Source organism: Rutidosis leptorrhynchoides, chromosome 4 (genome assembly GCF_046630445.1).
Source record: "Rutidosis leptorrhynchoides isolate AG116_Rl617_1_P2 chromosome 4, CSIRO_AGI_Rlap_v1, whole genome shotgun sequence".
NCBI classification, from domain to species: Eukaryota; Viridiplantae; Streptophyta; class Magnoliopsida; order Asterales; family Asteraceae; genus Rutidosis; species Rutidosis leptorrhynchoides.
Window position 1 is genome coordinate 532,273,371 of NC_092336.1, and position 22,963 is coordinate 532,296,333.

The 22,963-nt window shown below is 33.9% G+C and overlaps 2 protein-coding genes across 2 annotated transcripts; one reads left to right on the forward strand and one right to left on the reverse strand.

The window, feature by feature from the left end:
• The first annotated feature begins 1,116 nt into the window (after nucleotides 1–1,116).
• LOC139842583 (SH3 domain-containing protein 2-like) lies at nucleotides 1,117–17,688 on the forward strand. Its single transcript, XM_071832703.1, has 11 exons — nucleotides 1,117–1,235; nucleotides 1,432–1,501; nucleotides 2,008–2,127; nucleotides 2,428–2,497; nucleotides 7,773–7,912; nucleotides 8,053–8,154; nucleotides 8,468–8,668; nucleotides 8,746–8,808; nucleotides 8,908–9,018; nucleotides 9,124–9,198; nucleotides 17,364–17,688. The coding sequence occupies exons 1-11, from the start codon at nucleotides 1,117–1,119 to the stop codon at nucleotides 17,469–17,471; spliced, it is 1,179 nt and encodes a 392-aa protein (XP_071688804.1). The 3' UTR covers nucleotides 17,472–17,688.
• A 277-nt stretch (nucleotides 17,689–17,965) lies between these two features.
• Nucleotides 17,966–22,256, reverse strand: LOC139845028 (squalene synthase 2-like). Its single transcript, XM_071835243.1, has 13 exons — nucleotides 21,950–22,256; nucleotides 21,465–21,507; nucleotides 21,200–21,289; nucleotides 20,991–21,066; nucleotides 20,760–20,829; nucleotides 20,314–20,457; nucleotides 20,117–20,221; nucleotides 19,487–19,633; nucleotides 19,224–19,299; nucleotides 18,994–19,082; nucleotides 18,812–18,903; nucleotides 18,608–18,653; nucleotides 17,966–18,524 (listed from the first exon to the last, which is right to left on the reverse strand). The coding sequence occupies exons 1-13, from the start codon at nucleotides 22,142–22,144 to the stop codon at nucleotides 18,429–18,431; spliced, it is 1,269 nt and encodes a 422-aa protein (XP_071691344.1). The 5' UTR covers nucleotides 22,145–22,256; the 3' UTR covers nucleotides 17,966–18,428.
• Between the last annotated feature and the right edge of the window lie 707 nt (nucleotides 22,257–22,963).

A 22,963-nucleotide genomic window follows, 5' to 3' on the forward strand; every position in this document is an offset into this window, starting at 1 on the left:
TAGATATATAACATAAATAATAAATAAAGATGATGCCAAACTTACTCAAATGGTGAATGCAATAAACTTTTTGTGTTTAAAGAAAAAGGAATTTTCTAATGACTGTTTTAAGGACTGTCATTAAGAATTAAATATACGTACAATTTAATTGTGCACGAGGCAATTATTTTCGTGAGGCGATTAATTATTTTAAATGTAAAAGCAGTTTTATGCGTGCCTGAATATCTTAATGACAGACTTTAGGGATGTAATTAGAAAAAAGCTAACAAAATGATGTGAAAATTTAAAAGATGTTTTGGTTCCATAATAATGCAAGCAACTCTTTAAGTTATTAGTTGTACTTTATTTTGGAGTTTATCTTTTAGTAGAAAGTAGTGAAAAAGAAATGGGATGAGAGTGTTTTACTGTCCTTCATAATCCGTCCAAATATAGTTATATAGGTGGAGAGTGCTGTTAACAAAAAATATAATATAAGTATACAATCCTTTCTGTTAAAAAAAAAAAAAAAAAAAAAAAAAAAAAAAACTCGAGAATGCAGCGGGATTGAAAACAGGGGCGGATTCAAAATCTCAATTTTTAACAAACAAAATTTAAACTGGAAATAAAATCGTCTGACAACGTGCCTTCCACTAACTGATCTTGGTTACTACGGAGTATTTGTCTCCGTTACTCAATTTGTTGTCTGAATCAGAAAACAAACAATGAAGCGACACCAACAGGTTGAATTCTTTTATTATGTTTGTTGATATTGATATAAATCTGTATTTTGCACTGATCTTTATAGATAGAGACTTGAAGTAGATTTATTTTACGTTTTGGTGGATTGATTAAAATGGTTTTCCATTTTGTTATTAACATGGTTTTGTACTAATCTAGTATATCAGAGCAAATATTGATCTGGAAAAACAGTAAATATAACCTATAAGTTGTTACTTAATCTATCTTTCCTTTTGTTTTGAATTGATAATAATTTTAGGGAATTAGGAATATATAATCTGGTCTCTAGTATATGAATGACATACTCCGTATAATTTATTAAACTTAAATATGACCAAATTCAAATAGGCATGTTCTTGTTATATCATCCACATTAGGTTTCTGTTATGATGGAATTACATGGGATTTAGACTCAAAGGCATTCATTTTCTACACAAATGTATGCAGCATATGGCAAAGGGGGAACACAAAATTAGTGAGTATTCACACCAAAATTTCAGTGCAAGGTCTAATCTAAAGTATGTCCAGGGCTAGTTTGGTTGCTACTGATTAAGTTTCAAATTGTTCGTTGGAGTGTTTGGAGTAAGGTTTTAATAACACATTAACACCCTCAAATCACGTTGTTATATTTTGGGCGAGTGTTAATAATAGTTTTGGAAAATACTTGACCCTATCTAAGCTGTTTCTTTTGGCATTTTTCAACAAATATTGTAGACAGATGAATATAAATAAAAACATTTGGTCAGAAAGATTAAGAAAAAGGACGGGTTTGTTGATTCATACGGTTAGTGTTATTGGCTGAAAGGTGACTTTGTTATTTCGAATGCCAAATAATTCATACCCTGGTTCTTTGGAGACTTACACTCACAATTTCTTAGTCGGCGGGCCACCTTGGTACCATCGCTCGGCTAATGATCTGTTGATGCATATACGTTTAATTAGCATTTGCTAATTTAATTATGATTCATATGACATACCGCCCACATAGTACGTTTGTAACCTAGTAACCATTCAAGAAAAACCAAATATGGTTGCTTTCTGGAACTCATCTGTCAACCTATTTTTCATACAGATAAGTGATTCTGAATTTTTCGTGTTAAGTGCAATATGATAGTTATTCAGTTTTTTCATCTACAAACTTAAGTCTCTTGTACGACTTTATGGTCATGTAACAATGTAGAACATCTGTCACTAAAATGGTGCAGTAAATGTTACAACCAAAATCACATGTTATTGCTTATGTAACCAAGACCACTTGTTGAAACAATAAAAAACTGATTTTGGTTTCAGGTGGTCAATCAGTTTGCTAATGGTGCTTATGGAGGTTCAGATGATGTTTCTAATATAGAAACAGATGTGCTGCTTCATGAGAAACTCGAGAGGCTGTACAAATCTACACGTGTTGTGAAGGTTTTTTTTTTTAAAATAAATAATCTTGTATTTGAACTAAATATGAAATAGAATAGAGGTGGCGTACTAGTGATAAACGGCTCAATCCAGGTTATGCTTAATCTCTAACGTGTCTAAGACTTAAGATTAGAAAAAAATAATATATTATCAGGAAATATATCGAAGTGTGTCAAAGTGGGTCAAACTTGTTGAAATTTGTCCAAGGGGAATCTTTAATACATAAAAGCTTACTAATCTCTGTGTCGAGCATTCAAATATTTATATGTATTGAGAATTAAGATATTTCTTTGTGTCCCTCAGCATTTTCAAAGGGATATTGTTCGTGGTGTAGAAGGATATATAGTTTCTGGTTCCAAACAAGTTGAAATAGGTAACTAATAGATATTGCCTTTTTTCAGCTCTTGTTTTAGTCAAGTAGATAAACATACATTATGTTGTAAACTAGCTAAATGTTGGAGATAATGGAGAACTTTAAACAATTAGAGGGAAGATTCTAGGAAACTCACACGAAGCTTCCACGAAGTTGTTAGGAAACTCACATGTAGCTTCCACAAAGTTGTGAGGAAATTCACATGTAGCTTCCACGAAGCTGTCAGGAAACTCACATGTAGCCTCCATGAAGCTGTCAGGAAACTCACATGAAGCTTCAAGGAATTGTTTTTAGCTTACTCCTTAAACCATTCTATAAATAGACCCTCTTGTAACTCATTGTAAACACACCACAAATATTCAGTAAATACATTCTCTAGTTGGTCCGTGGACTAAAGCAATCACAACGATTGCATATAACCACATTATCTCTTGTGTCGATTTACATTTCTTGCATTTATAATCTTTCGTTCATTAAGTGGGTTAGTAATCTTGTAGAATTACTATCGGTGAGTGATCTTGTTGAATCACTTGCGTTGTTTTGGGTCCTAATATCCTTACAACTGTATCAGAGCACAAGGTTTCGTTAAGGGAACGATGGCGGAAGATGGAAAGTTTAGAATCGACCGATTCGATGGGAGAGACTTTGGCTTTTGGAAGATGCAAATTGAAGATTACTTGTATCAAAAGAAGCTACACCAACCCTTGTTAGAGACCAAGCCTGAAAGCATGAATGATGCCGATTGGAAACTTTTGGATCGTCAAGCTTTGGGCGATATTCGTCTTTCACTTGCTAAGAACGTTGCATACAACGTTGTGAATGAGAAGACGACGTTTGCTTGCTTGAAAGCACTCTCTAACATGTATGAGAAACCTACCGCTTCTAATAAGGTATTTCTCATGCGTCAATTGTTCAATACAAAGATGAAGGAAGGTACGAGTGCAACAGATCATATCAATGAATTTAATAATATCGTTTCAAGGCTTGAATCGGTAGAAATTAAGTTTGATGATGAACTAAAAGCACTAATCTTGCTTTCATCATTACCGGAAAGTTGGTCGGGTACGGTTACCGCGGTTAGTAGCTCTACGGGAACTACTAAGCTAGCGTTTGAAGCAATAAGGGATTTGATTCTTGGTGAAGATACTCGTAGGAGAAACTTGGGAGAATCGACATCCGGTTCTTTGTTAAGTACAGACAACCGTGGTAGGAAATTTGATCGCGGTGAGAAGAAGGGTAGAAAGAAGTCTAAGAAGAGGTATCCATCGAAAGATAGAAGTGAAGCTGTTTGTTGGAGTTGCAATCAAAAAGGGCACTTTCAAAGGAATTGTAAAAATGGTCCGGCGAAAGGTGTGAACTTGACCGCGGAAGAAAGTGATGATGCACTTTTATGTAGTGTTGAAAATTCTATGGAGTCTTGGATTTTGGATTCGGGAGCTTCGTTTCATGCTACTCATGTCAAAAGCATGATGAAGAATTTCCGTTCATATCAAGGCAAGGTGAGATTGGCGGACGACAAACAACTCAATATAGAGGACATTGGAGATGTTGTATTGAAGACTACTCTTGGCTCTAATTGGACCTTGAAAAACGTAAGGTACATTCCTAAATTAAAAGGAAACTTATTTCGGTTGGTCAATTAGATGATGAAGGTAACGCGGTTACTTTTGAAAACCGCCAATGGAAGGTGGTTAAGGGTAGTTGTGTAGTGGCTCGTGGACATAAAAGGGGAACTCTTTATATGGTTGAAGTGTTTGATGAAGACACGGTGGTTGCTACAGTTAATGTTGAGTCCGAATCAACTCTATGGCACCGAAGACTCGGGCATATGAGTGAGAAGGGTATGAAGATGCTTGTTTCGAGTGGGAGAATTCCGGATTTGAAAAAGGTAGAACTTGGATTTTGCGAACCATGTGTATATGGGAAGCAAAAGAAGGTGACTTTTGGGAAATCAGGGAATGCACCTAAGTTGGAGAAATTGGAGCTCGTTCATACGGATGTGTTTGGTCCAACCAATGTAGAATCACAAGGAGGTTCTCGCTATTATGTCACCTTCATTGACGACTCCACTCGAAAGGTATGGGTTTATTTTCTTAAAGCTAAATCCGATGTATTTAGTACTTTTGTGAAGTGGAAAGCTATGGTAGAAAATGAGACTAATTTGAAAGTCAAGTGCTTGAAGTCGGATAATGGAGGGGAATATGGTAGTCTTGAGTTTAAAGACCATTGTGCAAAGCTCGGTATTAGAATGTTGAAAACAGTACCGGAAACACCGCAACACAATGGGGTCGCCGAACGTATGAATCGTACGTTAAATGAAAGGGCTAAGAGTATGAGACTACATGCCGGTTTGCCTAAGATGTTTTGGGCAGATGCGGTTAATACGGCGGCTTATTTGATAAACAGGGGACCCTCAACACCGTTGGGTTTCCGAATTCCCGAGGAAGAATGGAAAGGTAAGAAGGTGAGTTATAATCACCTTAGGATCTTTGGGTGTAATGCTTATGTGAAGACCAAAGATGCAAATAGAGACAAGCTTGAAGCTAAGTCAAAGAAGTGTATTTTCGTAGGCTAGGGGTCGGATGAAATGGGCTATCGTTGTTGGGATAACGAGGCTAGAAAAGTAATTCGTTCTCGCGATGTTACTTTTGATGAAGATTCGGTCTATGGCAAACCGGAAACGGGGAGTCCTAAACCGGGTCATGTTACTTTTGACGATGTTTCTATTGATGATCTTACAGGTTCTAGTGGGAGTACGGGAAACAATGAAATACCAACAAACGGTGAGGCGTCAGACAATGCTAATGATGGGGATGGTTCGGAAAGCGGTGATGATTCCGAACATAGTGCGAGTTCTAGTGATGAGGAGGACACAAATGAAACCGGTCCAACCATTTCGGTTGCTCCTATACTAAGACGCTCGACTAGAGTGCCCAAACCTAATCCTAGGTATTCTCCATCTGCAAACTACTTGCTCTATACCGAGAATAGTGAACCCGAAAGTTACTTTGAGGCAAGAAAGACAAAAGAATCCATACAATGGGAGCTTGCCATGAAAGAAGAGATGGGGTCACTTGAGAAGAATAAAACTTGGTCACTAGTGAAGTTACCTCATGATAAAAGGGCGTTGCAAAGTAAATGGGTGTATCGAATCAAGAATGAGTTGGATGGCAAGAAAAGGTACAAGGCTCGTTTGGTGGTTAAAGGCTTTCAACAAAAGAAAGGAATTGACTACCAAGAGATATTTTCACCGGTGGTGAAGATGACTACTATTCGTTTGGTACTTTCTATGGTTGCATCTGAGGACTTACATCTAGAGCAACTAGATGTGAAGACCGCATTCTTACATGGTAACCTTGATGAAGAGATCTATATGAGGCAACCCGAGGGCTTTGAGGTAAAGGGTAAAGAGAAGTGGGTTTGTAAGCTAAAGAAAAGTTTGTATGGATTGAAGCAAGCACCTCGGCAATGATACTTGAAGTTTGACGAGTTTATGAAGAAGATTGGTTTCTTAAGATGTGAAGTGGATCACTGTTGCTACTTGAAGAAATTCAAGTCTTCTTACATAATCTTATTGTTGTATGTTGATGACATGTTACTTGCAGGTTCCAACATGTCAGAAATTAACAAGTTGAAGGGATTACTTTCCCATGAATTCGAGATGAAAGATCTTGGTGGTGCTAAGCAAATACTTGGCATGAGTATTGTGCGTGATCGTGTGAAGGGTACTCTATACTTGTCTCAATCCAAATATATTGAGAAAGTTGTAGAGATGTTTAACATGGAAAATTCAAAGGCTCGTTCTATGCCTTTGGGTAGCACGATAAAGCTATCGAAAAGTCAATCACCTAAAACGGAAGAAGACAAAATGGAGATGGAAAAGGTTCCATATGCATCGGCCGTGGGTAGTGTTATGTATGTCATGGTTTGTACAAGACCCGATATTGCTCACGCAGTGGGAGTTGTAAGTCGTTATATGTCTAATCCGGAGAAAGAGCATTGGGAAGCGGTTAAATGGTTACTTCGTTATTTGAAAGGTACTTCTAATATGGGATTGTGCTTCTCTAAAAGCAATGTCATACTTAGAGGTTATGCGGATGCTAATTTGGGTGGATGTGACGATTCGGGGAAAAGCACTACGGGTTATGTTTTCACAATAGGGAAGACGGCGGTTAGTTGGATGTCTCGACTACAAAAGAGTGTTGCTTTATCAACCACCGAAGCCGAATATATGGCTATTGCAGAAGCTTCTAAAGAGTTTGTTTGGTTGAAAAACTTCTTAGGTGAGTTGGGTAAAAGACAAGACTATTACGTCTTGAATTGTGATAATCAAAGTGCGGTTCATCTTGGGAAGAATCCGGTGTTTCATAGTCGTACGAAACACATCAATATAAGGTATCATTTTATTCAACAACATATAAATGATGGTACTTTATTATTGGAGAAAATCCTTGGTACGAAGAATCCTGCTGATATGTTTACTAAGGTTGTTACGACAGAGAAATTGAGGTTTTGCATTACCTCAATTGGTCTTCTAATGAATTGATGAGAGAAGACCCCAACTAGAGAATTAGAGAGTTAATGTTTCAATTCTAACAAGTAGTGTTGAAGACCTTGTATCGAAAGTCTGCTCATCCGAAGTATGTGTTGAGTGTGCGTGTCCCAAATGGAGTTTGGCGGTATAATAGTGGTTTAACGTTCTTGGTTAGATCGTTGATATTTTGGGTTGACGAAGGTTGGGTTTGTTCAAAGTCTTCAAGTGGGAGATTGTTGGAGATATGGAGAACTTTAAACAATTAGAGGGAAGATTCCAGGAAACTCACACGAAGCTTCTACGAAGTTGTTAGGAAACTCACATGGAAACTCACATGTAGCTTCCACAATGTTGTGAGGAAATTCACATGTAGCTTCCACGAAGCTGTCAGGAAACTCACATGTAGCCTCCATGAAGCTGTCAGGAAACTCACATGAAGCTTCAAGGAATTGTTTTTAGCTTACTCCTTAAACCATTCTATAAATAGACCTTCTTGTAACTCATTGTAAACACACCACAAATATTCAGTAAATACATTCTCTAGTTGGTCCGTGGACTAAAGCAATCACAACGATTGCATATAACCACGTTATCTCTTGTGTCGATTTACATTTCTTGCATTTATAATCTTTCGTTCATTAAGTGGGTTAGTAATCTTGTAGAATTACTATCGGTGAGTGATTTCGTTGAATCACGTTGTTTTGGTCCTAATATCCTTACAATAAATACATTTTGCAACAGGAATTAAATTGTCAGACGACAGTAGAAAATATGGCGTCGAGAATTCATGCACATTATCCAAAGCTGCACTAAAATTTTCATACGCCCTCGCTGAATTGGAAAAAGAACTCGGAGTTCTACTAAAGTCTTTTGGGACACAGGTCTCACCCCTTAAAGATCTGTTTTTGGGTGTTTTTTTGGGGTTTCATTTTCGTTTTGTTGTATTTTGTTTTGTTAATTACTTAGTGTAATGATTTTACATCTACCTTTATTCCTTTTAACATATTACTGAATCCTGCAGGTTGCAGAGCCATTAAGAACAATGGTAATGGGAGCTCCACTTGATGATGCTCGACATCTCGCTCAATCTTACGACAGGATGCGCCAACAGGCGGAGTCACAGGTAACTACAAATCTAATAACTTGGTGTGATACAAGAGTTCTTGATTTTGCTAAGCTTCATATAAAGTATACCATTTCAATTATTAAATTAATAAATAATTTAATATTGGAGATTTTATGCATCAAATACGCTCACTTTTAAACTGACCATTTCCCTTTTAGTTAGTTTTTTACCTGTTAGAGATAAAACATCACTGAAATTGACCCGACCCATTCAAAAATAAGTGGTCAAAATTGTGACTTCTAGGTTTTATACGTTGAGTGGCAAACCGCAAATGCCTTACGGGTTTTATTTAAACCTCTAACCTTGTTAGGCTGTTGAAGTATCTAAAATACAAGAAAGAATGAGAGACGAAAGTGGAAATACGGACCAATTAATGAAACTTGAAACTGCAGAATCAAAATTGCAAAATTTAAATTCCGATATGTTAACACTGGGAAAGCAAGCTACATCAGCAATGGCTGCAGTTGAAGCTCAACAACAAAAAATGACACTTGATAGATTATTAACAATGGTAATTTCTCTGCTAAATTGGTCAATACAATTTCACATATTATAGTATGTTTCCTGAAACTCGTTTAGCATCAATAGATCAAATCAGAACGTGATTACCACCAGAAGGTTTTTCAGATTCTTGATCTTCTTAAAGAGAAGGTACACTTTGTGCCATTATGTTTCATCTCTGCATCTTTTTCCTTTTCAACCTTAAGGAATGTATTTTGTTGACGTGGTTTACTCGTTGGATGAATCTAGATGGTATCCGAACGAGTTGACGCAACGCCGTGTTACAAAGACATTAAAAACATGCCCAAATCTCCTATTCAGAATGGTTCAGATGATGGTGCTGAGTACTTTATAGGGGAGGTATGTTTATAGGTTTGGTATAATTCATAATAGAAGTGCTCCACTTTTTCTAATGGCTGCGTAGCCTAATGCAAATTCTACTGGAAACGTTCAATTGTGTTTCAGGTGATGTATTCACATTATGGCGAGTCTAAAGTGGAACTAAGTTTATCAATTGGTGATTATGTTGTCATTAGAAAGGTTTGCATACATTTATTGACATTAATACATGAAATGAGGTGAAGGATTAATGTGCAAGGTACAACATATAACTATATGGCCAACCTCATTTGAGCCTTCGGGGTCACACACATATACACCGAGACGTCAAATAAAATATATATATGATGTATATATATTACTCAAGTAACAAAATAGTAAATCGAAATTAATTCATTTACTATTCATGTGAATAGTAAATGAAACGAAATTAATTAATTTACTATTCACATGAAAGTGACATGATTGAAATTATTAATTATAAGTTTCATAAACTACCCCTAAAGTATTTGAGAAATACGACTTTTTAAAATATAGCATTGTATTTGAAAATGATCTTGATTTCTTTTGATTTGCTTTTTGCTATCAAACAAACGAATCTTGATTTCTTTTGATTTACTTTATGCTACCAAACAAATGGGATATATTATATATTCATATATGTGTATCATATTACGAAGTAATTTTTGAATCATTCTAATGCTTTCGATGAACTAAAAGGAAAAACACATATTACATATTTTGGGTTCATAATATTAATCAAAGGTTGATTGATTATTACTTGGGTTTGGACTAGCATCCATTGACGTTGTTTGAAGTGTAGTGTGGACTATCCAAAGAGACGGTCATATTTTTGATCGTAGGTTTCTCTCCTTCAATCAGGTTCTTCAAGAAAGGTTTCTCTCCTTCAATCAGTTTCTTCAAGAAAGGTATATCGTTTACTCATCTTATGATTTATATTCATGACAATTATTATGGTGTAACTGGATTTTTGGGATCGTTAATCATGTGCATGTTTCATTAAATAAGTGAAAATTTAATCTTGTTAAATTTTGTTCATAAAATAATAAAAGATTATTATTTTAACTATCCGCTGCGTTAATCTGTTTTGGTAAAAGTACACACGATTTTCCATCAGTGGTATCAGAGCCGCTTTTACACCATCTTAATTGTCGCGTGATTTTCTTTAAATTTAGCTTTGTGGTGAATTGGTAAAAGTCGAAACCTTTTTGGTTTTTAAAGTCAACGCGGTTGATTTAGACATAACCTCATGACGCACAAATATGATTGAAAGAATATCACTATTTTAAATTGTAGATTTAATTGTTATGGCTTGAATATTTATTATAATTATTGATTGTTATATTCCATGGTTATACACATGCATTGTAACCATGGACAAGCCATATATAGGTTTTAATAATGTAGTTATTAAAATTGTGATTGCATACATAGCCCGTAATGCCCCGACCTATGTGATTGTTGTGATTGTTGATTACGGCAATATTATATCATGTTGATTATTTATTTTATTAGAAAGGCCATTTTGAAGCCAAAGTTGTATTGTATTTATTTTTCATTTTCATAGTACTGTTTTTAAGTTTATTCTAAATTGTAAAAGTATTAGATTAGTTATATTTTTCAATTTTAAATAAATGTAACAAGATGAAAATTGAAGATAAGGATGCAACGCGAAGTTTGACTTAGAAGATGGCGAACAGGTCAATTTGACAACGATGGCGTTTGTCAAGTTTTCACTTGATTCTTGAATTAAGTGGGAGCTACGATATTACCCTTAGTTTGACCTCTTGATCCCATGTCGGCTCATGGGATCAAGCATAGGATTTTTGGGCTAGGCTATGTGTGTGTGATGCATGGTTGTGTTTTATTTTACGCATTTATATTTAATGGTTGATTATAATATATGCTAAATGTTTTTGATGAAAACATTAAATAAAACCGGTAACGAGTTTCAAATATTAAAATTGATGATTTTAAAAGGTTAAACTCTAACGAGTTTAAAGTTAAATAATTTTGAGACTCAAATTATATATATGTTTTTTGATGAAAACATTAACTAAAACTCTAAACGAGTTTCAAAGATTAAAATTGATGATTTTAAAATAAGTTAAACTCTAACGAGTTTAATGTTAAATGATTTTGAAACTCAAATAAAATATATGGACGACATCTTTTAAAACTGTTTTAAAACGATACACGTTTGTGTATTTGTTATTTTTATATCCTATAAATTAAATAACAAATTAGATCACAAACATAATCGACATATACAATTGGTTAAAATGTTTTTTAACTAATAGTGTAACGAATCTTGTGTGCATGCATTATTCGTTGACACAAACTTTTTCCAAAATACCCGTTAAATTTAAGTCATGCCATCCAATGAGCTTGCAAACACTCCTCGTTATTTTTCTGATCTAGTGAGACTAGGCTGAATTATAGCCACGAGGTGGATTTTTCGATCTAGTGAGACTAGCGTGAATTTCCACTGTTTTCAAATTGGATGACTTAATCGTATTCACGGTGAGACCTGAGTTCGAGGCAAGGATGAGACAAACATGTTAGTAGATAATAGTGGTTTGTTGAACTACACATATCTCAAGGTCTCATAAAGATCTAAGAGTTGCACTTGTAATGCAATTGGTACCCGTTACCTACCAATAGACTCCATAACTGCTAGCTGATCAACAGATGTGGCTATGGAACCTCTATGTGGATCTTAGGCTTTCGTAAATTAATTGTTTTTTTAAAATATTATAAAAAAACTTGGGTAGTTAATTTATTAAAGCTCAATATCGAAAATACTAAATTGAATCTTATATCTATTGTAGATGTCAAATAATCAAAACGTAAACCAAAACACACTTCCTTCTTTGTTGGAGAAGGATAAACTCAATGTTCAAACTTCCTAGACTGACACTGCAACCTGAGAATTGTTCTCAAGCATACATGGAAGTTGAACAAAATTTAGAACCCTTATTCATACTTCCTGTTGTGGCAGTTGCTGCTGCTCAGCAAAATTCCTATCGGATGTTGTTCGATGATCAGGAAGAAATATGATTGAAGGGTGAAAAAGAATAAGCCGAATATTTTGTGGAAGGAAAATGACAAATCATTTGCTAGGAAAAATATTCCACCTTCCAAGAAGGAAAGCCCAACAAAAGACGCCGAATGTTTCTATTGTGGAAAGGTTGGCAATTGGAGAAGGAAGTTGTCCTATCTTCCAATCTGAGCTGAGAAAAGGCAACGCTGGTGAGACTAGCAAATCAGGTATATTCCATAAATAGTTATATACTTCTTCTAGTGATTCCTATATCTTTGTTAACTGGTTGTGGCCTTCACACCTGTAACAATATGAAGGGAATGAGAAGAAGTAATAGACTAAAGAAAGGCACACTGGATTTACAAGTAGGCAAGGGGGATCAAGCTTTTGTTAAAGCTATTGGTACCTCTGAACTTACTTCTCTAATTGGTCTTATTGTTTTGTTGGAACAATAGCATTATGCTCTCAATACTGCGAGCGACATAGTTTGAAAGATGCTAGTTTTGAACTTGCATTTACACACTTAGATATTTCAGTTTCTAAGGATAATATATTTATCTTAATACCTATCAACGTGATGGTATTTTTGAAATTGATATGCATAGTGTAATTTTAAATGAGAATTCTGTGTATACCTACATCGCCAAAGTCTTCAAGCAAGACTTGAATAAGACCTATCTATGACATTGTCATATGAGTCATATAAACAAACAATTCATTTCAAAACTCCAGTCTAATGGACTTTTGGAATCAATTGGCTCTGAGTCATTTGATGTATGCGAGTCATGTTTATGTGAAAAGATGACAAATGCTTCTTTCTCCGATTTAGGTAAAAGAGCTAAAGATCTTTTAGGACTAATACATACTGTTGTATGTAGCCCTTTAAGAACAATGTATAGATTTAGTTAATTTTACTTCATTACATTTACTGATGAGTACAGTAGCTATGATTATGTTCACTTGCTGAAACATAAACATACAACTATTTTACCATTCAAAAGTATTCCAAAATGAAGTAGATAATCAGCTTGGAAAGACCATTAAAGCACTTCGCTCCGATGGAGTAAGTGAGTTTATGAGTCAAGAGTTTTTGGACCACCTAAAGAATTGTGGGATTGTCTCATGGTTCACTCTACCTTACACACCACAACATGATGGTGTGTCTGAGTAAGAGGAATCAACTTTACTTGATATAGTTTGATTTATGATGAGTCTGATTTCTCTACTACCGTCTTTTAGGGATATGTATGAGAGTCTGATGCAGGCATACTCAATGTGATTCCAACTATGAAGGTAGAAAAGACACCATATGAGTTATGGCATGGGAAGAATCCCAAGTTGTCTTATCTCAAAGTCTGGGGTTGTGAAGCGTATGTGAAGCATGACACTTCAAACAAATTAGTACCCAGAACTATCCAATGTTACTTTGTATGATACATAAAGGAAACAATATGTTACTACTTTTACTACCAAGCTGAAGACAACGTGTTTTCTGCTCGGTCTACTGAATTCCTAGAAAGAGATCTTCTCTTACAAGAAGTCAGTGGGAGTAAAGTAGATCTTGAAGAAATTCAAGTACTTTAAAGTAACATACCTTCAATAAGCACTAGCAATCCACACGTTGAAACTGAGCACACTGTTGGTAATCCAGAACGTGTTACACCTGCACTTTATAGATCTAGTAGAGCTCATCGGCTTATGAGGTTTAATTATCTGATTAATTCAGATAAACCTCAACTAAGGGATTTTGATAAACCCTCTAGCTGTGTGAGGCCATATCAGATCCTGAATCTGAAAATGACTAGATTCTATGAATACAGATATGCAGTCCATGAAGGATAATCAAGTATGAGACTTGATTGATCTTCTACCCAATTGTAAGACAATGAGGTAAAAATGGGTCTTCAAAGGAAGACTGATATGGACGGTAATGTAAACACTTTTAAAGCTCGATTGGTGACAAAAGGTTATGATGAAAGTTTTTCACCAGTTGTGAGCCCTAAAACAATTAGGATACTTATTGCCATGGTTACTTTTCATGATAATAAAATATGGCTAATGGATGTCAAAACCGCTTTCCTAAATGGCGACCTAAGCGAGGACGTATATATGGTTCAGCCGGAAGGGTTTATGAATCCTAAGCATCCTAATAAAGTATGCAAACTTCTAAAATCCATTTATGGATAAAAGCAAGCATCCAGGAGCTAGAATCTTAAGTTTAATGAGAAAATCAATTCTCAAAACCAAGATAAGCTCTGAGTTTACATTAGAGCTAGTGGGAGCAGAGTAGTCTTCTTGATCTTATATGTTGATGACATATTACTTATTAGAAATAACATTCCAACTTGCAAGATGTCAAGTCTTGGCTTGAAAAATGTATTTCCATAAAGGATCTTGATGAAGCTACTTATATTATTGGAATGAGGATCTATACAATAGATCCAATTGGCTTATTCGTTTGAATCAAAGTACATACATTATCTTGCAGAGATTTAGCATGCAAAACTCCAAGCATGGAGATTTGCCAATGAAAAAGGGCATAACCGTGAGAAAGTCTCAAAAGTCCTATCACAGCAGATGAGATGAGACAAATGAAATGTATCACATATGCTTCGGCTATATGATCCATTATGTATGCCATGATATGTACTATACTCGATGTTTCATTAGTTTTGAGTTTGACGAGTCATTGTCAACATAATCCAGGTGAAATATATTGGATTGTTGTTAAGAATATTCTTTAGTATTTGTAGAGTACTAATGATATGTTCTTGGTTTACGGTGGTTTGGAAGAAGAGTTAAGTATTAAGTTTTTATACTGATTCTAGTTTCCAAACTGATCAAGATGATTCTCGATCCAGTCACGTTGTTTCTTTGTCATAATGGGCAAGACAGTTGATTGGAAGAGCTCTAGGAAGAGCACTATTGAACAATCTACAACAAAAGCAGAATACATTGTTGATTGAGAAGCTGCTCAGAAAGCTGTCTGGATAAGGAAGTTTGTTGTTATACTCAGAGTAATACACAACATTTAACCTTCTATAATATGTACTGTGATAGTTTGAGTGTTAATATACTTTTGAAAGAATCACATGTACATAAAAGTATCTGGCACATTCTTCAAAAGTTTGACTACATTCATTAAGTCATTAAGAGGAATGATATTAGTATTCTTAAAGGTTCATACAAATGATAATGTGCTGACCCGTTCACGAAGCCCATGATGCACAACAAGCATGATGATCATGCTAGTAGTATTGGACTTCGTTATGCTGCTGATCTTTTTCATTTGTAATTTAATATTTGGATATTTTTGGAACATTAAGCAGTTTTATATTAATGAACTGACATACTTGATATGGTCGTTTTCATTTATATCACTGTGTTCTATATTAGCATGTTTAATCCATGAATAATTGTTGATTATTCAAAATCTCCATAATCGGTCATGTTATGGGAATAACATGAATTAAGATTAATGTGAAATTTTGGTTATATTCATTGATGATGAATAGTTAACTTGTTGAGACCAAAATTCATATGTATTCATTGATGATGAATATTGGAATGACCCAACCATGAGATGTCACTACATGGATCGTAGTCAGTAGTGAATCTTTTAGTGATTATGTCTTTGTGTCCTTAGACTTGAGATGCACGCCCGTCTTGATGAGTGTAGCATTGTATTTTGATATGGTTAAACGCTGTCCTGAATAAGGCTGTTATAAAGGCCATTATTGGGTATAATGTAAAGCTCGTGATAGACACGTGTATGCAATATATGATTTGTTCCTCTAAAATGTTTGGAGTTAGATACTTTTTGAGCTCCTCGATGAATGAATAAGATATTTGTGTGGCCGCACCCAGATGTAATTAAGATGATACTTAATTAATTTGGTGATCTAATTCAGTTCTAAGATCGAGAAATAAAATTGTTAAACAAATGAGAATGACCGATGATCCATATCTCAAGTTTAACTAAAGTATCTGAAACAAAAGGACGAATGACATTTAACACTTACCATAAACAGTTTCGAGAAACTATCCTCACGTGAATTTGGGGACAATGACGTGTTGCTAGACGCTTATCATTGTTTGTATAGTTACTTGGTGTTGTGCCATGCACAAGTGGGAGTCTGAAGGATTAATGTGCAAGGTACAACATATAACTATATGGCCAACCTCATTTGAGCCTTCGGGGTCACACACATATACACCGAGACGTCAAATAAAATATATATATGATGTATATATATTACTCAAGTAACAAAATAGTAAATCGAAATTAATTCATTTACTATTCATGTGAATAGTAAATGAAACGAAATTAATTAATTTACTATTCACATGAAAGTGACATGATTGAAATTATTAATTATAAGTTTCATAAACTACCCCTAAAGTATTTGAGAAATACGACTTTTTAAAATATAGCATTGTATTTGAAAATGATCTTGATTTCTTTTGATTTGCTTTTTGCTATCAAACAAACGAATCTTGATTTCTTTTGATTTACTTTATGCTACCAAACAAATGGGATATATTATATATTCATATATGTGTATCATATTACGAAGTAATTTTTGAATCATTCTAATGCTTTCGATGAACTAAAAGGAAAAACACATATTACATATTTTGGGTTCATAATATTAATCAAAGGTTGATTGATTATTACTTGGGTTTGGACTAGCATCCATTGACGTTGTTTGAAGTGTAGTGTGGACTATCCAAAGAGACGGTCATATTTTTGATCGTAGGTTTCTCTCCTTCAATCAGGTTCTTCAAGAAAGGTTTCTCTCCTTCAATCAGTTTCTTCAAGAAAGGTATATCGTTTACTCATCTTATGATTTATATTCATGACAATTATTATGGTGTAACTGGATTTTTGGGATCGTTAATCATGTGCATGTTTCATTAAATAAGTGAAAATTTAATCTTGTTAAATTTTGTTCATAAAATAATAAAAGATTATTATTTTAACTATCCGCTGCGTTAATCTGTTTTGGTAAAAGTACACACGATTTTCCATCATGAGGTTGTATTATTTGGTATTAAAATTAAAATATTATAACAAGATATACCACTTTTTGTAGTTTTCTTTCCTTATTCGGTTATTCCATTATGTGTGTCCGACACTTGCACTTGAAAGGGAACAACAAATAGAAACAGAAAAGAAAAAAACAGAACTAGTAATTAGTTCCCCCATTTATGTGAAATACATTGTGATTATTACTGGATAGTGTCTATGATGGTTCAAATGTTTGAGTTAATAGCGAACTTGTTGGAATGTTGTGGATAGGTTTCTAGTAATGGTTGGGCTGAAGGGGAATGCAAAGGGAAAGCAGGTTGGTTTCTTGCTGGCTATATTGAAAGACGACAACATGTTCTTGCAAGCAAAGTCTTCTAACGGGTAAACGGGTAAGATTTCTGCGTGATCATTTCACTTTTAATCTGTTGAGTTTTGGTCTTATGTGTTTCTGTTCATTTATATCTTTACGCATTTTTGCATTTTTCATGTTTTTGGTCTTATTTTATGGTATTTTTGTGTACATTCACTACCTTGATGTTACAATGTACATTCTCTTCCATAGAAATTTTACAACTTGTTAGCAAATTATATACATCAAGACATGTTTTTCGTGTACCCTTCATACTTCAGATAACCATTTCCTTCTTTGATTATTTGAGAACTATTGTTACTCATCTTAAATCAATTTGGTTTTTAACATTATCTAACAACAGAATTTACCACTTGGCCATTTGATTATTAACAATATCTAACATCAGAATTAACCACTTGGCCATTTGATTATTGTCACCAAGTTAAATTGATAAAAATGGTAACAGTATTTGAACAAACTTTGAAAGTATCAAACTAAACTATCACATTTAATATCCTTTGTTCAAGCCATATGGACATGCAAACTTTTGCTCTATTTACAAGAAATTAATCTAAAATAACCCTCAATAGCAAGTCTTTAGTTTTAATACATAAGATGATTCCAAAACTGGAACACCACTAATCACATGGTGCCACAAAAAGAAACAAATACATCCACTATTAAAGTCAGACGACACAAATCGATGACTTTAAGGTTTATCAACGTTCAAAATCATGTTCATATTCCACATAAATCTCAAAAGACATTTACAATAATACTATCCTACCGCCAACCAACGGCTATATGATTTGCATAGAGATAAGCCACATAAAAACACTACCTTTTAAGTTTCACAAATTTGATTTTTTTTTCAACTGCAGCAGATTCAACATGAGATTCTTACAAAGTAAATTCTGCGGACAGGGAAGAGCGAGTTCATGAGTAAAATGTATGCTTAATTGCTTATGAATATTGCAACTTTGCTAATTAAGAGAATGAGTTTGCTTACTGATTTTATTTGATCGATTAGCAGACAGATATGCATAAAGAATAGCCAGTATAATGATAAGCAAAGCAATCTGCATAAAGGTCATGCCCGTATATATATCATTAACAGACTGTTGGAAATCGAATGCATTTTAAGGAAAAGTGAAATCCTTACCAGAGCTGGACTATAGCTTGGCTCTCTCTTAACTATGTAAGATTTCCTGATTAAGATGAAATACAATTGGATATCAAAAAGATCAACGTTACGCTAAAAATAGTCAGGCTCAGCTAAATGTTTCGAATAACCCTTTAACTTGTAAGCCAAACTCAATAGTCAATACCATCAACAATTCATAATGAAACTGACAACTTAACATACCTGTTGTTAAGGGTGCCAGAGTCCTGACAAATTTTTTGAGCTGCTTCAATCCTGTTTAGTGTTGTTTTTGCGTTGGGATCATGCATGTCAACCTGCAACAGCCAATCAGCTATTATTATTATTCTTCATTTTACAAAAATTTGATAAATTGACGAGTATTAGTAATTAGTAATTAGTAATACCTTGGATTTGAGAATTGATGAGAAATCATAAAAAGCCTGGTATACATCGGCCATTGTTTTAGTCCTATCAATTACTTTTGCGGTAAGGCCTATAGACAAAAGGAGACCCCAATTAGCATCATATGTATCAATTAATTAAGAAGTACATAAGTACATTCAATAATGACTGAATATGATAATCTTATCGAACATCATCAATCATCAAGTAATTTAACATATAGATGGCTTACCACGTCTCATTTTCACTACACCCCTGAAAACTTCAACATTGTTGTAGCATAAAGCTAATGTTCCTATTGCCATGATCTGCCCATACAAGCTTAATAAGATACTATCGAGTAAATAGCAAAATATGAGATGTTTCTTAACTATTCAGTTAGATGGTATATATGAGAAATTATTGATTCAATAAGTGTATCCAAAAACACCCAAGTGTAATATAGTGTTTTACATGTTAGGAGACACAACACTAACATTTGATTCTGAATTATACCTGTGGGATAGCACAAAACCTGAAGATAGCCGGATCACGCAGTTCAGACATGTAATTTAAACAGTCTTCAATATGTATCAACGCATTAGTCACCATATCATTCAGGCACTGAACAGCCTTATCGGAGTTCTCTTCATACTTCAGGTCCTGATGTGCATATCATCAAACAATTGATTAGCAATATTAAGTGGAAAAAGGTAGCATAAAGTTAGTGTCCCAATAGCAGTTTTGTCCCATTTACTTATAAATTGGTCAACACGGGTTGTCATTGGTAAACTAAAAGCATTAAAAATAATGGGTAAAACAGGCTGAAAGTTTCCCAGAGTGAATTAATGATGCAAATAACTTCCTAAAACATTTATTAACAATAGTAGATAGATTGTTATTGAAACAAATACTTCTTAATAATTATATTCAGCACAGTAATAGTTATAAAAAAAAACGAAAACCGCACTTGTATCAAAGTGACCCGTTTTCACTTCTTACCCAACCCAACCATTTTCCACCTGTATATCTGGATAAAGGAGACTGCTTGATCAATTCTATCTAGTCTTCAATCTTTATAAGTGCAAGATTATTGGTAAACAAGAAACATCAAACTTAAAGTCAACTACATTAAAGACCACACACCTCCAGTTTATTCACATATTTACTCCAGATTTCACGAGGCCAAAACATGCGAGACTTGGGTATCTCATTTATATCCTCCAGATAATCTCTAATGATGTTTGTTTTCTGCAAATTCGTGACAAATTTAACAATGTAAATCAGTGCTACAACATACAGGGACAGAAACTGTAACGCTTAAAATGCATATCCAACTTTACCTGAAGAAACAAACCCATCGAATTGGAGATAGAATCCGAAAACAATTTTTCGGTTCCTGAGGCATGGAAGAGCTTTGACAACCCTAATCCAACAAGCCCCGCGACATAATGACAATATTCATCATAATCATCAACTGTCTCAACCTGCATGGTAACAGATACACAATTAACTTCATTTCACAGTTAGATAGTAGCTGCAAATATTCAGAAACTTCAGGAAAAACATCTATTAGACTATTACTATATCATTAGTTTCATTGATTTTTTAGTTGACCAAATAGTTCACAGATGTGTATTACGAACAACAATATCATCAATTTAATCAACTCAAAGGATTAAAATGGAGCTCCTAAACATGAAAGTGTGCAATTTAGTGATTTAAACACTAGAACAAGCACACGTTTACGGATGATTATTATGGTAATTTGAACCATCACAATAAGTACCTCTTTACGTATAAATTTAGCCATTCCTGCACCCATTCTCATAGTAATATCCTCTATTGCCTCCTGATAGCTGCAGACAATATGCAGTAAAGTATATAAGTTTTCTAATACAGACTGAAAACCAAAATGATAAGATATATATAAATTGTTTAATTTGGCACTCTGATTCATTGTCCACCAATTATTTAATGATAAACAAAATAGAATAAAGAGTTTGTGTGCAAAATTTACCCTTTCTTAAGCTCCGAAAAGGCGGTTGAAACGTGATGAAATTGATCCATGAGAACTTTGTATTCCTTCGTACCACCTTCAGAGATAAAAGATAAAACAATAGAATTAAGATTTACATTAACAATAACATTAACATACATATAATATGTGATTCGGATGCATGATATTAGTTATGCAAACAGATGCAAATCAACCCTAATAATACTCACATGCAAAGTGCCAGTCACGATCATAGATATGCTTATGGAAGGCAATCAGAATGGGTACTTTGATATCAGAAGCTATGCTTGTATCATCCTCTGACCAAAATAAAATAATAAAAACAACAGAAAATTAATATCTTGTGAAATTTAAATTAATTGTTGAAGAAACACTGTATCAGCCAAGTAACATATTACTCCATATTTATTTATTTATTACTTCAAATGAATGAAAAATGGAATGGAATATTAGCTACACTGTATTTTGACATACCGACGGTGTCGAGAGCACGAAGAACCAGATAAAAAATGCACACCTACAATTCAAACGAACACATTCAATTCAAATTAAGACCAAATCAGATAAATACAGAAATTAAAAGTTTAATGAAGGTGTATGCAATGATTTTAGCAATGTATCTGTGATATAATCCAAAGAGACAAAGTGATCCAGCCTATGTATTCCAGATTTTAAGCACTAACATAGATTTCATAGTTTTGTATACAATCTAAAACATGAACCTGATAAAATAATAACAATAACAATTAATAATTTAATAATAGTAATTAAATAAAAAACTGTAAGGTTAGGTGATGATTCCTAGAAGACACTTAACATATTTTCGTTGATCGGAAACAAATAAGCAGATCCTAATTTTCAAAATGTTTAATCTACTCGAATTAGTTGACAATTGAATTAAAATTAAAATGACGTTAAAACGAGATAATAATTAATAGTAGAAAAAGAAGAGCATTTACAGCATCACGAAGCTCAGGATTAAGTTGTTGAATAACTAAACCGAAACTTCTAGAAACTTTATGAAGCATAGAGTAGCAGAATCCCCAGTGTGGCTCCGGCGGGATCTGTTTGACCGCTTTTTTCGCAGCCATTTTCAACTTTAATAATGGATAAAAATCATCCGGATGTTTCAACACTGCCTTTAAACTCCCCATCGACGGTTGCTGATAAAATTAAAAATTATGTAACGTGAACAGATTAATGAAGAAATTGGAGATGATAACCAAGGGGAGTATTTTCAACGATGAATTAATTAATTTATTTATTATTTATTTATTTATATTAATTATGTGACAGATAGATGTAGGGAAGGTACAGATAATGCGATTTTGATTTGTGTGTGTGTGTTTTTGAATTTGAATAAGCGTTCTGAGATGGAAGGAAGGATTTTATACTACAAGCACCGGGGATGGGATCCACAAAACTACTTCTACTTAGGTTTATAAATTAAATATCGAATCGAATCCAAACGAGAAAATCAAACCAAATTTTTTAAACGATTTTCGGATCAACTGAAACTGAAACTGAATTCGTAATACAGTTTTCGGTTTGGTTTTTGGTTTTGAAAATTTTAAATTCGGTTAACCGAAAACCGAATTAAAAATCGAATTAAAACTAATAACATATCAAAACATATTTATAATTATAATAGATATATTTATATTATATTTATAATTGTGTATTATTTTATTATTATTAAATAATAAACACGTTATATACCCATGTTATATATCCTGTATACTTAAGTTAATTTCACAACCGTTATTCTTAATTTATATGTAAGTAATTATGTTGGTTAAAATTTTTATTTTTAATGATTTTCGGTTTTAACCGAAATTAAATTTAGTTTTTTGTTCGGTTTTGGTTTCCGTTTTGATATTTAAATTTGGTTTCGGTTTGATTTTCGGTTTTGATTTTATAAGTTTCAAAACTGAAAAAACCGAACCGAGTAAACCGAAAAATCAAAAATCGAA